The 13,783-nt window shown below is 46.5% G+C and overlaps 2 protein-coding genes across 2 annotated transcripts; both read right to left on the minus strand.

The window, feature by feature from the left end:
* Nucleotides 1-318: 318 nt before the first annotated feature.
* LOC124671483 (protein RKD5-like) lies at nucleotides 319-3,372 on the minus strand. The gene is made up of 5 exons (XM_047207852.1): nucleotides 3,303-3,372; nucleotides 2,929-3,205; nucleotides 2,630-2,829; nucleotides 908-1,131; nucleotides 319-759 (listed from the first exon to the last, which is right to left on the minus strand). The coding sequence occupies exons 1-5, from the start codon at nucleotides 3,370-3,372 to the stop codon at nucleotides 508-510; spliced, it is 1,023 nt and encodes a 340-aa protein (XP_047063808.1). The 3' UTR covers nucleotides 319-507.
* A 550-nt stretch (nucleotides 3,373-3,922) lies between these two features.
* Nucleotides 3,923-8,292, minus strand: LOC124671484. The gene is made up of 5 exons (XM_047207853.1): nucleotides 8,220-8,292; nucleotides 7,865-8,132; nucleotides 7,058-7,695; nucleotides 4,534-4,757; nucleotides 3,923-4,401 (listed from the first exon to the last, which is right to left on the minus strand). The coding sequence occupies exons 1-5, from the start codon at nucleotides 8,290-8,292 to the stop codon at nucleotides 4,168-4,170; spliced, it is 1,437 nt and encodes a 478-aa protein (XP_047063809.1). The 3' UTR covers nucleotides 3,923-4,167.
* Between the last annotated feature and the right edge of the window lie 5,491 nt (nucleotides 8,293-13,783).

Genomic DNA, 13,783 nt, shown 5'->3' on the forward strand with positions numbered 1-13,783 from the left:
TTCAGCAGGTTCGGCAGACTGTTCTCTCGGTCTCAATCCAACGCCAATAACAGCAAATATTATTTCTTTTTTAGGTAAAAAGAGCATAGCTCCCAATTTCATTTCTGAAATTGTGGCACAGGCAGCCGCCAGGCGTCAGCTACAAAGATGTTTTGAACCCAGCCATACCCGACCAGTGATCAGACAGAACCAGAAAAGAGAAGGTCTCAGAACACAACAGGGGAGAGAAACTGGCAGCAAATGGTGAATCTTCAGACTGCACTTAAGCACCAGCACCACCATTACAACAGAACACGGTTTACGAAGAGGACATAAGCATATTTCAAGACACTGGTACTTTGGTAGTACAACATGGCTCAGTTCATCTTTTGTTGACACAAGGAAAAGTTAACCGGACAGCTTTGGCCATCTTCGATATATATTTTACCACTCCTATAAAACAATCAGCGTCCGGCTGTTCAAGGAATCCTCTACCAGTTAAGTCACACATGACATGACAGATTGACGTCAAGCCTCGGAAAGAAAGATCTGATTTGTCACGACACTCTTGGCTCTGTATCTCCTCTTGAAAACGTCCTCCCTGAAGAGTTTGGTTTCAGCCATCAGGTCCAGGGCAGGCTTCTGCTGGATGGTCTCCTTCTCGGTCTCCAGCAACCTCTTCCGCTTAGCGAGAGCTCGGATCGCGTCCTGCTTCTCTTCCTCCTTTTTCTTCTGCTTCTCCTGCTGCACTTCATCTCTCTCTGTGTCGTCAATCACATACTGTAAAGGTGACAAAGCATATGTTGTGTCAATAGTTCAGCACTACATCATCACATTGTTGTAGCCTACAGCCAATAAGGCCCGACAATGCTGATGCACAGAAGACGATTTAAATATTTTCCACTGAAGAGGGCGCTGTCAGATTTACCTCAAGATCACTGATCAGCGAATCAAGGGACTTGATTTTCCGGTGAGGCCAACGGGGTATCCCGTATTGCCGGCATTTCCTCTTCAGTATGCTGACTCCGATCTTCAGAGTCCTGGATGCTTCTCTGATTGGAAGATGGAAGTACTGTGCTATGTCAACAAGAGTAATGCTAGCTATGTGCTTCCGGTTGGCTCTCCGCTGCCTCTTAGCTGGTGCTGGAAGTCCTGCGTTCGTCATAAGGAGATTGGAAGTCAGCATACTGAAGCGGAAATGAAAAGAACAAGAAGGAAACGCAGCAGGCATGAAACTTCAGAGGGTAGAATTGTTGTAAAGTGATTAAAATTATTAAAGTTGCTAGCAGGCCATCTCAAAAAAAAGTTGCTAGCAGGTAAAGTACCGAACTGAGAAAAGACAGGCGACAAGCTCATGAAGAGCAACAGTAAGTCATTCCATCATGTCCATTTCATTTACAGTAATTCAGATGCCATGAGTCAATATAATAATAGATCAAATGTGATTCCAAATTTTGCATGACATCGACAATGGCCACAAAGAAACATTCTCGCAAACGAAAAAATTCATGTTTCAATAAACACAAATTTCTATCTCTTTTTTTGACTTCCTATTCAGTTACAAGAGATATTTTGAGTAACTTGAAAGGAAGGTATCTGTGGTTTGAAGCTTCTGCAAACATGAAGGTAGGGTTTCAAAGTGATGCAAAATATAACTGCATAATCTATTGTGTTACAATATCCCACTGTAGTCTCTTCTACATTTATTTTTCCAAAAAAATAGTGACAAAAAGGCTCCAAATCAGTTGTGTATCCCATTTACATAAACTCAGTTTCTCTCAAGATAAATTAGTGCTCTGCATATGTATATGATAACATAGGTAAATTAGTTTTAAAAATACCATATACAAGAATCTAAATAGTGGATTGTATACCATGGCAGCAAGAACCATCTTTTTGAATGTATATATGTCCTGAATAAAAACCTCCTAGATAACTGCATCTTATTGGGTTATGATATCCCACTACAGTCTTTTTCACGCTATATATTTCAAAAACAAATGAAGAAAATGCTCCAAATCAGCTGTATGAAGTCTGAACTACATGTTCCCTCTTATGTAAGCGTATTTTCTTTTGAGGCAAATTAGTGCTCTAAATATGTATATAACAAAATTGCTAAAATGAGTATAAAAATTGTTTCAAAAATAGGTTAAAAAACATACATATACAATAATCTAAATAGTAGATTGTATACAATTGATTTACTAAGCTAAGCAAGCACCATCTTATCAAATTTGCCTGTTCTGAATAACTGTTATGCTGATGGCCTATCAATCTGTTTTTATTTTCTTTTTTCACTTTTTTCTCAACACATGGCCTACCCACATACTACTGATACTAATCAACTAGGAGATAGCCCATTGCCTTTTGTTTTTTTAGGAAAAGGAGCTAGGTAGCTAGCCAATTGCCATGTTAAGAGGATAGGATATTAGGATGCACTGGTCTTAAACAATAGATATATTCCTGACTTCCCAGTACCAGTCTAACTAATTCCCCCTGTGACTATGTAAAGACCTCCTCAATGTGCCTCTTTTAGCCCACACCTTAGACCCCTGGTTGAACATCCACCTCACACAAACAGTAAGGCTAAACCCCCCTCACACTTTAAATCTTATAGATTTCCAAATCAGAATTGAAGAGATGTGATCACCTTCACCAGATTGGGGATCCTCATCAGAATCAGACCCTGACTCATCAACCTCGTCAGAAGTTTTCTCCTTTGCATCCGAACTGGTCAGTTTCTCCTCAGAATCACATTGAATGAGGTCCGGGACCTTTTCAAAATTCTGAAACTGAAACACCTTCTGCAGGTCGTTGTACAGGGAAGCCGCACACACCAACCCCGGATTCCTGGTAGGATAAGACGAAAACAGAACCGAAGCTTTCAGCGCTGAATCGAAATCAGCCAGCGAGTTCTTGCGGGGAGAAGTTACTTGCGTGAATGTGTACCTGAATGGGGAGAGCACCGGAGGCGGCGTAGGTGGCGGCTTCACGTCGGCGACGGAATCGAAGGCCAGGATGCAGCGCCAGGCGCCCACCATCTGCCCCTCGCGGTACGCCGGCCGGCCGCGCCACTGCGCCGGGAGTATCCGCGGCGGGGCGGCGGGGACCGGGACTTCGCGGCACCAGGTCGGGGAGAAGACGAACTCCCTCTCCACCCACCTCTCCCACCCGCCTTTCCCTCCCTTCCCGACGACCCTGTACCCGTGCACGCTCCTCACGGCACCTGCGTAGGCACAAGCAAGAACAAGAAACCGTGCGTCACACACACACGTCCGTCGTGCGCCGTGGGAGAAGGGGGGAAATCGGGCAAGAGGCGCGACCGTGGTGGACCGTGCTGGCGAAGACGGCGAGCGCGGAGAGGGTGGAGAAGGCGGCGGCGGCGGCGTCCATCTGTGGAGAGGAGAGGCGGGATTGATTAGGTGAAAGGGGAGAGGAGGGATCCGGCGGCGCGCACCGTCGAAAGAATGAAGCGGGCGGCGACAAAGGGGAAGGTTGTGGCGCCCGCGTGATGCTACGGTTCAAACAATTTTACTACCTGGATCGATTTTTGGAAGCTTGCATTGCAGCGCCTGCTGGAGACGAAAGAGTTTTCGTGCTGTAGATACGACGTTCTCCCAGCGAGGTGCACGGCCACAGCTCATAGAAGCCTTCCATTTCTGGGGCTGCGGTGACGTGGATTCCGGCTGCAATCGTCGGCTAGCAGCTAGGCCAGAGATACAACAAATTTTGTTTTGCTCAATTTGAGTGCAGAAACAGCAAGGTTCCCACGTTGATCATCCCAGAATCGGTTCACAAGGAACAAGATGTCTGTGTAAGGAAAGACTGAAAGATGGTCAGTGCCCTTGTAGTCTACAACTTGTAGATCAAGAGAAAAGGCAATAACCTTGCCCAGCAGCGGCAACGCGAACCATCAGTAAACACAGGGAGCACCAGCAGCACCATTATTTCACAACAGGTTTGCGAACTGCGAAGAGAAGCTAAGCACAAAGTTCGAACACTGGAGGTACAACACATGCTTCAGCTACCATCTGCCGAGACACTACGCTAAGTTAACCGCGGATAGCTTTGGCCATCTCTGATGTCTATGTCACTACGCCGGCATCAGCTTCCTTCTGCCCAAGGAGTTCTCTACTAGATACACATGACACGAGATCTGATTGTTTAGCCTAATTAATTAAAGAGAAGCTATTCCTCCTCCGCTAGGTGTTTAGCTTTGTATCTCCTCTTGAAAACGAACTGCCTGAACTGCTTGGTTTCATTCATCAGGTCCAGCGTCGGCTTCTGGTGGATGGTCGCCATCTCAGTCTCCAACTGCCTCTTCCGCTTAGCCAGCGACCGCATCGCATCATCCTTCTCATCTTCCTTCTCCGTGTGCTCTTCCTGCTCCGCGCCATCCTTTTCTGTGTCGTTAAGCACATACTGTAAAAGTGACAAAGTATTAGTTGTGTTAGTCACACCAGGTCAGCGCTACGTCACACTGTTGCGGACTACAGCTAATCTATTCCCCCGGCAATAAAGTGAAGGAGGAACCGATGGTGCTGTCAGATTTACCTCAAGATCTTGAATTAGCGAATCAAGGGACTTGATTTTCCGGTGAGGCCAGCGAGGTATCCCATACTGCCGGCATTTCTTCTTTAGTATGCTTAGTCCGATCCGCAGAGTCCTAGATGCTTCTCTGATCGGAAGATGGAAGTATTGAGCTATATCACCTAGAGTAAGGCTAGCTATGTACTCCCGCTGTGCTCTTCTCTGCTTCTGAACTGGTGTTGGAAGTTCTGCATTGGTTAAATGGAGATTGGAATCAGCATAATGAAGAAAAAATGACAAGCAACAGAGAAGTGCAACAAATGTACGAATTAAGCCATGGAAGAACATTGAGCCGAGAAGTTCCATGAAGAGCAACACTAAGTCATTCCATTGTACGGAGTATCATTTTTTTAATTACAGTTAATAAGATGCCATGAGTCCATTTATAGACCAATTCTTCATAAAATCAACAATTGCCAAAAATAAGTAGCCTCGCAAACTAGAAGGTACATTTTTAACACGATTTTTTTTATAGAAAACACAAAGCTTGTCTCTCGATGCATTTATAGAAAAAAAAATTGTACATGCCTCCGAGAAGGCGATTACAACCCACAGTCTGAAGGGAGATGGTGTGGAAACAGGGTACTAAACACACTTGCCAGCCATTTACCAAAGAAGAGCCTCGGGCATTATCTACTCAATCAGGTTAGACTTAATGCAAACCTTAACTGTCACTATTTAAAATTCCTATTCAGTAAATACAACTACAAGGATATTTAGACTAAGGTGCAAGGAAGGTATCTGTGGTTTGAGACTTTCTGCAAACAATATATGGTTTCAAAGCTGACATAAAACCTTACGGGGTTTGAAATTTTCAAGTCAACCATATATTGTAGCACTTTTTCCATGTTCGTTGTCGGACGGGAGAGATCAGGCTAATCTGTCAGGTACTGTGTTATGATATCCCACTCTAGTCTTTATTTCACACTACTTTTCAAACACTAATGAAGGTAATGGTCCAAATGAGTTTTATACTTTTTAGGGAAAAAGTTCCGATTAATTGTGAAAAGTTTAAACTAGATGTGACCACATGAATATGCGTATGACAACATAAGTAAAATTAGTGTATAGAAACATACCAAGTAACTTGGCTGGTAAATTGCATACCATGGGTTGAAACATACATTAGGATGCTATAGGTGAAGGTAACCCTTTCCGTGCCTCTTGTTGATCTTTTCCTGATCATTCTATGATTTTAGCTAGCAATTTGGTGACTCTCTGGCTTTCTTTTTTCTTTTGGAAACATTCTGGACACCTCCCTTTCTGCTCTACTCTGTGTATGCATGCATCGGAAACTCATGAATTCGGTCACATGGCAGATCCTACCACTGAAAATGATGCGTGAAAGGGCACTACCACAGGCTGGTATTGTCGCCCGTCCTACTGGCAGGATGCATGGAAGCCTTTCTTACTCTAAATCTCCGATTGGTTCCATGAGCTCCATGATCAGATCATGTCCACAACGATGAACTATTGCCATGAAAACATGCATCTAATAATTTTGGAACATGCTAAGATTAATCTTTTATATGCTTTGGAGTAATTATTTATTTATGTGAAAATGGAGTTGTAATCACAGATTTTACTTTGTTTAGCCACTTCTGTTCATTTCTGTTTCTCATTGGTTTATTTGTTCTGTGATGATCTCATACTAGAATTCATTAAGGATTCTTATTTTGGAAGGTGACCGAGACTCTTCAATCGTGGCTTCTCAATTTCTTGAACCTCGGCCATTTTTCTTTGGTTGATAAATGCTATTTTTCTATTGCTTTAAGAATATAAAAATAGATCGATTAATCAGGAGATGGCCCATTTGTTTTTGTTTTTTAGGAAGAGGTAGCTAAACCATTCTCATAGATGGAGTATAGGGCGCATATGTCTTAAACAAAATGCATGTCATATTCCTAAGTCTACTCTAGACTAACTTATTCCCCTTGTCATCACCATTGAAAGAACTCCCTATTAATTTGCCTTGGCCCACACCTAAACCCCTGGTTCAACATCCACCCCACACTAACAGCAATGCTAAAACCTCTTGCACGAGTGTCAGATTCTGATCTACATTTGGAGTAGTTCCTTATGTACAAATGGAGTTGTGATCGTAGATTCTATTTTGTTTAGCCAATTGTATAAATCCTATGTTCATTTTTTTTCTCTCGTTGGTTGATTTGTTCTGTGATGATTTTCTACTGGAATATATAAGGATTCTTATTTTTGGAAGGTAACCAAGACTCTGCAATCGTGGCTTTTCAATTACTTCAAATCCCAGACATTCTTCTTTGATTGATAAATCTTAGAAGTTTTATGTCTATTGTTTTACAAATATTATTAGATAGATAACTCTCCTCTCAATTTTCTCTGGCCCGCACCTAAACCCCTGATTGAACATCCACCTCGCACTAGGCAACACCAAAGCCTCCTGCACGAAGCTAAGATTCCAATTTACAGACAGATTTCGAAAAGTTGACAATGAAAGAGATGCATTCACCTTGACCAATTCGGGGACGCCCAGCAGAATCAGACCCAGGCGGTTGAACCTTAATAGTAGGAATCCATCCCTTTGAATCCAAAGGGGCCTTGTGCTCATCTGCATCACACTGGATGAGTTCGGAGTGAACCATCTTAGAAATCGTGTCCTTCCTATCCAAAGGGGTCTTCGGGTCCTCCGTATCACACTGAACAAGTTCAGTGTGAACAGCTTTCTTAGAAATTATATTATCCTTTGTATCCAAGGGGGTCTTGTGCCCATCTGAATCGCACTGGATGAGTTCAGTGTGAACCTTCTTGGGAATTATATCATCCTTTGTGTCCAAAGGGGCCCCTTGCTCATGTGAATTTGTATCCAAAGGGGGCTTCTGCTCACAGGAATCACACTGAATGGGTTCAGTGTGAACCTTCTTATTAGAAATTATATTATCCTTTGCATCCAAAGGGGTCTTTTGCTTATCTGAATCACGCTGAATGAGAACCTTCTTAGGAATACTAGCATGCTTGGTATCGACAGGGGTCTTTGGCTTATCTGAATCACACCGAATGGGCTCCGGGACCTTCTGCAATTTCTGAAACGGGAACAGCTTGAGCAGGTCGTTGTACAGCGAAGGCACGCAGCAGATCAGCCTCGCATTCCTGCTAATAGGAGCAAAAAAGGGAAGAAAGGAAGCTAAGGTGTCAGCATTGAATCGCATTCCTGATAAATCTTTGGGGGCAGAAACAGGAAATAGTTGGGGGAGAAGAGAAGGAAATCTATGTATTGGGCATTTGTTTATTGATTGAAGGTGTGGGTGTTGGTACGTACCCGGAGGGGGAGAGGAGGGGCGGCAGGGTGGGCGGCGGGGCGACCCCGGCGACGGAATCGAAGGCGAGGATGCAGCGCCAGGGCCCCACGAGCTGGCCCTCGCGGTAGACGGGGCGGCCGCGCCAGTCGGTGGGGAGTATCCGCGGGGAGCCGACGGGGAGCGGGACCTCGCGGCAGGCGGTCGGGGAGAAGGCGAACTCCCTCTCCACCCAGCGCTCCCACTCGCGCCGCCCGACCACCTTGTACCCGTGCGCGCTCCTGACGGCACCTGCATGGGCGGGCAGGCACAAGGGTGTCAGAGTGTTGCACGCCGTGCGGCGGTACGAGGGGGGAGAAGGGTGAGGAGGGGCGAGACCGTTGTGGACGGTGCTGACGAAGACGGCGAGCGCGGAGAGGGTGGAGACGGCGGCGGCGGCGGCGGCGTCCATGGAGAGAGGGGGGGGAGAGTGAGATTGGTTGGGGAACTTGAAGGGTTTTTTGCTGGTAGTAGTATTTCCCAAAATGTTAAACGGCGAAATGAGGGTACGCCCTCCACCGCTTGATTCCGCTGCGGTTTTTTGGATCGAGTTTTTGGATGCTGTAGATGCAATGTGGGTTTCTGCTGGCAGTTGTGCACTCACTCACAGCCCAAATCAGAACTCAGAAGCCTACCATTTCTGGGCTGCCATACATGGAATCCACACTGTCTAGTAAGTAGCAGGATACATGTACTATCTGAAATCTGTATTCGTGATTGCATCGGTCTTTCCTAGAATACACGGTTTTTATTTTCCATGCAGTGCAGAACGTTGCTCGGCCGGTGTGTGGGAAGGGGCAGAGCCAGCCGAGCCCCCCTAGACCTGGTAGCCTCGAGGAGAGATTGCAACGAAAATGCGCTCTCCTTTTCGTACCGATTCCGTGGCTTTTTTGCCGTATGAAACCTGCACGCGCTCTGCTCACTGATCAGTGACGCTCTCTCTCCCCCCTTCGGGTCTCAACTCTCAACGGACCCGTGGTCTCTCCAGCTATTCTGACCGTTTGGACTCTGGGGTTTTGGACGGACGGTCACACGCGGAAAACTGGGGCGTGGGTCCCTGCAGCGTGTGGTCATATCACTATCTCAGTCTCACTGGGTCATCTTCAGGCTGCAGTGGGCATAAAGTGCACGACTAATGCAGGAGAGAACGCGGGCCGAGCTTACAGGTGGCAGTGGCACACCGCACGACTGGTCCAAGGCGGTTTTGCGAGTACTGTCGTGTAGGGCGCGTAGGGACTAGGGAGAGTAAATTATCTGCGCGAGTTCCCTTCACAAAAATTCAACGATCTGTCCATAATTGTCAATAGCAGTATAAAAAAACTTAGGAGTGACAAAAAAAATATAAAAAAATATTTGGACAAATTAACGATGACTACAACCGTGTCCTCGTCTCTCCGTCATTGAAGTTTGGCAAAGAAAGTCGTAATAGAGCTTGTTGTACTAAATAGATGGGACGTTGCCGGTCATCTCCAAAGGTGAACCGTAAAACATATTGCATTTCAGTATGTTTCAGTCTAGTGGCAGCCTCCGGATATGGAAAGGGTCGCGGTTCGGTTGTGGGTGGCGCGGTTCCTTCCTGCCCACGCAGCGAGATTCCCGCGCCAGGGTGTATAAATTGGCTCATTAGGGAAGGGCCACACATGCACAGCCATGGCTCCCCCGTCTCCCCCCTTCCCCCGACGCCCGCTCACCACGTGGGCCCAGATCAGCGAGACCGCCATCGAGAGGTACCCTCCGAGCCAAAGCCGTCGTCGCAGACCCTCTTTGCGCCCCCACCACTACAGGCACTAGTAGGAAAACCCTTATAGGCGAAGCTTAGTTCTGTGGCGCACCGTTTTGAGTGCGCCACAGAAACTTATTTTGTGGCGCACAAAGCTCGGTGCGCCACAGAAATAGCTTAATTTTGTGGCGCGGCAGCCGACCATGCGCCACAAAAACTTGGTGGGCCCCACAACCTGTCACCCCCAATTATCGGTGTACGTATTTACGTGGCGCACGCGGTGCGCCGCGCCACGTAAGTCGTCGTTTCGTGGCGCACTTGCTTTGGTGCGCCACGAAGTAGTTGATTCCGTGGCGCACTTGTTCGGTGCGCCACGGAACTAAGGAACTTAGCTATATCATCCCGTGCCCTCCCCCGCCCACGCCCTGTTCACCTCCGATCCGTACCGCGCGCCTCTCCCCTCTCCCTCTCCTCACCGCGCGCCGCCATGGTCGGCGCCATCGTCGTCGCCGTCGCCGCCGCCTTCCTACGCGAGGGCCGCCCGCCGCCACGCTCCTCCCATCCCCGCCACCTGCGGCACAAGCCGCCGCTACGGCGAGGAGGGGCCGCCGCGAGGAGGGGCCGCCGTCGCGTCAAGGTGGAGGAGCCGCCGCGACCTCCACCCTTGCCGTCGTCGTCGGTGAGCTCCTCCACAACCGTTGTTGTCGTCGGTGAGCTCCCTCCCTCTTCCTCCCCTCCCTCCCTCTTCCTCCCCGCGCGAGCACAACGTGCTCGACGAAATGCTCGCTCCGGATGTATTGCTTCGTCGTTGCTCTGGATGCATTGCCCCTAATCGTTTTGCTTCATATGGTGTTCATATGCATTGCTGCTCGTTGCTAGTGATGCTTATTGGAGTGTTCTATATGTTGTTACGAACCTCGTACAATGTGACAATGAAATTGTTCGAACCGTACTTGTATATGGTGTTCATATGCATTGCTGCTGCTGCTAGTGATGCTTATAGAAAGATGTGACAATGAAATTGTCTATGCTTATAGAAATTGGAGTGTTCTATATGCTTATAGAAACTGTCTATGCCTCTGCCTCTGCCTCTTTGTACTTGTTCTATAAATCCTTGTCTGAACCTGTACAAGGTAATGAAGACTTGCTCACTTGGTATTGCTTGCTAGTTGGACATTTGGTTGGTTTTGATGCTACTGGTTCATTTAAATGCATGAAATGCTACTATGGTATGCTACTGTGGTATCCTTGTGAAGAAAATGATGGATTCTTGTGAGCTTATGGTATGCTACTATGCTACTGTGGTATCCTGGTTGCCTCCTTAATTGATGCCCTATGATCCAAATTACTATATTATTGGATTGAGTGTTATGGCTACTCGCTTGTTTGCTCTCCAAATTACCAAGTGATGAATATATAATCCCTTTGGAGCATCCGCCCCATGCTATATATGTGTATTTGACCATGCTTATGATGGATTTCTTTTAAGGACTCTAGCTAGATTAGAGGGGAAAAGTTGTCTGCTTTGTTGCCTATGATAATGGATCATCAAATGTTTCCCTTTGTCCCCGGTTGCCTCCTTAATTGATGCCTTATGATCCAAATGACCCAAGTCTTGCATGATCCCATTTGTCCCTAATGTTGCTTAAGATGAATAAATTCCCTCTAATCACCATTTGGAGATCAAGACTAGTTCTTGATTTCCATTAGCTAGACTCCAATATTAAAAATTTCTCCCAAATATGGAGACAAATATTTTAACATTACCCCAATTGATGCCTTTGTCCCTGGTTGCCTCCTTAATTGATGCCTTATGATCTATTTCTTGTTGGCTTTGATGAAAATAGAGATATCCACGAGTAGGGGATCATGTAAATGAATGCCACCGTGGTATCCTTTGAAGAAAAAGGACTGTTTCGATGGTTTTAAAAGGCTAGGTGGTGCTAGGTGATTAAGTTGGCTACCAAGACTTGTCTCATCCGGTTAGCTGGGATATGCTATGTGTTGTTGCTTGTTTAGGCATATCTATCACTTACTGGATTTACTCGGTTCTTGATTGGCCTCTCTTTACCGCATCACTTGGTCTATATACCAAGTGATGAATAATCCCTTTGGAGCATCTCGCTCCATGCATGCTATGTGTGTTTGTGCATCTTGACTTATGTCACCATGGTTGCTGGTTTGGTGGTGTTTTTGTACTTGTCGATGATTAGATAGTTGGTCGATCACTCGTACACTCTGGGGTGGAGCAAGTGAGGCTTGGTGTGATGGCACAAATATCAATATCTTGTGCATCCTACCTGGCCTCACTTACTCCATCCCTGGATGTTAATATTTGTTTCGACCAACAAAGTATGAGGCATTCCATTTAGTTGATACCACTTGGCTCTTTCTTCCATTTTAGTGCCGATGATTAGAATGTTCGGTCAATCAGTACACTCCGGGGTGTCGCTAGTGAGCCCGGTGTGATGGCACAAATATCAATCTCTTGTGCATCCTACTCCGGCCTCACTAACGCCATCCCGGGATGTTCATATTTGTTTCGACCAACAAAGTATGAGGCATTCTATTTAGTTCATACTAGCTACTTCTTAATTGCATTGGCCTTTCTTCCATTTTAGTGCCGATGATTAGAATGTTTGGTCACCTATACGCCGCAATATACTTTGTAGACGAGCCCCCTTTCCCGGCCGCCGTTCCGTGAACGAGTCCTTGATGAGACAACAACGCCGACATGCCTCTCCGGCGCAGCACCACTTTTCTTCTCTCGCCGTCCGATACGTGAACGAGTCCTTAATGCCAAGACGGTGCCAGCCTCCCTAGCATCATGCCGACCTCTGTTGTCGCGCTTCAGGCCGTGTCGATCATGCGCCTGCACTCTTCGTCTTCTTGCCCGGTGAACGAATAGACTAATCGTTGGAATAAGGAAGCCGATGACGGCCGATCGCAATTTAATCTTGCGACCGGCTCGTCATCGGTTTCCTTATTCCAACGATCAGCCTATTGGTTCACCGGGAAAGAAGGCGAACAGAGGCGGCGCGGGACACACGGCTTGAAGCGCGGCAACACGGCCCGGCATAATGCCGGGCAGGCCGGCACGGTCTTTGCATCAAGGACTCGTTCACCTGGACGAGCGAGGGACCGGCGTGGTTCTGCGCCGGAGATGCAGATCGGCGTTGTTGTGTCGTCAAGCACCCGTTGACGGAACGCCGACCGGGGAAAGGGGGCCCTTCTGCAAAGTATTTGTGTTGACCAACAATGTATGAGGCACATATTCTATTTTGTCATTCCATTTGCTTTGAGATTTTCAAAATGCCGATGATTAAAATGTTTGGTCACCGTACACTCGGGGGTGGCGTAAGTGAGCCTCGTAAGATAGCACAAATATCAATCTCTTGTGCATCCTACCTGGCCTCGCTTACACCATCCCTAAATGTTAATATTTGTGTTGACCAACAATGTATGAGGCACTTATTCCATTTTGTCATTCCATTTGCTTTGAGATTTTCAAAATGCCGATGATTAAAATGCTTGGTCACCGTACACTCAGGGGCGGTGTTAGTGAGCCTCGTGTGATTGCACAAATATCAATCTCTTGTGCATCCTACCTGGCTCGCTAACTCCGTCCCGGAATGTTAATATTTGTTTCGACCAACAAAGTATGAGGCCCTTGTCATTCCATTTGCTTTGGTATTTTCAAAATGCCGATGATTAAAATGTTGGTCACCGTACACTTGGGGGTGGCGTAAGTGAGCCTGGTAAGATAGCACAAATATCAATCTCTTGTGCATCGGACTTGGTCTCACTTACGCCATCCCTAAATGTTAATATTTGTGTTGACCAACAATGTATGAGGCACTTATTCCATTTTGTCATTCCATTTGCTTTGACATTTTCAAAATGCCGATGATTAAAATGTTTGGTCACCGTACACTCGGGGCGGCGTAAGTGAGCCTGGTAAGATAGCACAAATATCAATCTCTTGTGCATCGGACTTGGTCTCACTTACACCGTCCCCGAATGTTAATATTTGTGTTGACCAACAATGTATGAGGCATTTATTCCATTTCTCTTGTGCATCGGACTTGTTGGTCTCACTTTCTTCCATTTTCATCATAGTAGGAACTGGATGAAGGACCCCGATGCAAGCGAGCCCGGTGGGTAGAGATGACGGAGCAAAGGA

This window comes from Lolium rigidum, chromosome 7 (assembly GCF_022539505.1).
Source record: "Lolium rigidum isolate FL_2022 chromosome 7, APGP_CSIRO_Lrig_0.1, whole genome shotgun sequence".
NCBI lineage: Eukaryota > Viridiplantae > Streptophyta > Magnoliopsida > Poales > Poaceae > Lolium > Lolium rigidum.

Excerpts from the sequence above, each read along its gene's own strand:
- LOC124671483 (XM_047207852.1), bottom strand. The coding sequence starts at position 3,372 with ATGGACGCCGCCGCCGCCGCCTTCTCCACCCTCTCCGCGCTCGCCGTC. Across the intron at positions 3,206-3,302 it reads CGCCAGCACGGTCCACCACG|GTGCCGTGAGGAGCGTGCAC; the intron begins GTCGCGCCTCTT and ends GTGCCTACGCAG. Across the intron at positions 760-907 it reads CGCTGATCAGTGATCTTGAG|TATGTGATTGACGACACAGA; the intron begins GTAAATCTGACA and ends TCACCTTTACAG.
- LOC124671484 (XM_047207853.1), bottom strand. The coding sequence starts at position 8,292 with ATGGACGCCGCCGCCGCCGCCGCCGTCTCCACCCTCTCCGCGCTCGCC. Across the intron at positions 8,133-8,219 it reads CGTCAGCACCGTCCACAACG|GTGCCGTCAGGAGCGCGCAC; the intron begins GTCTCGCCCCTC and ends CCGCCCATGCAG. Across the intron at positions 7,696-7,864 it reads CCCCTCCTCTCCCCCTCCGG|GAATGCGAGGCTGATCTGCT; the intron begins GTACGTACCAAC and ends TCCTATTAGCAG.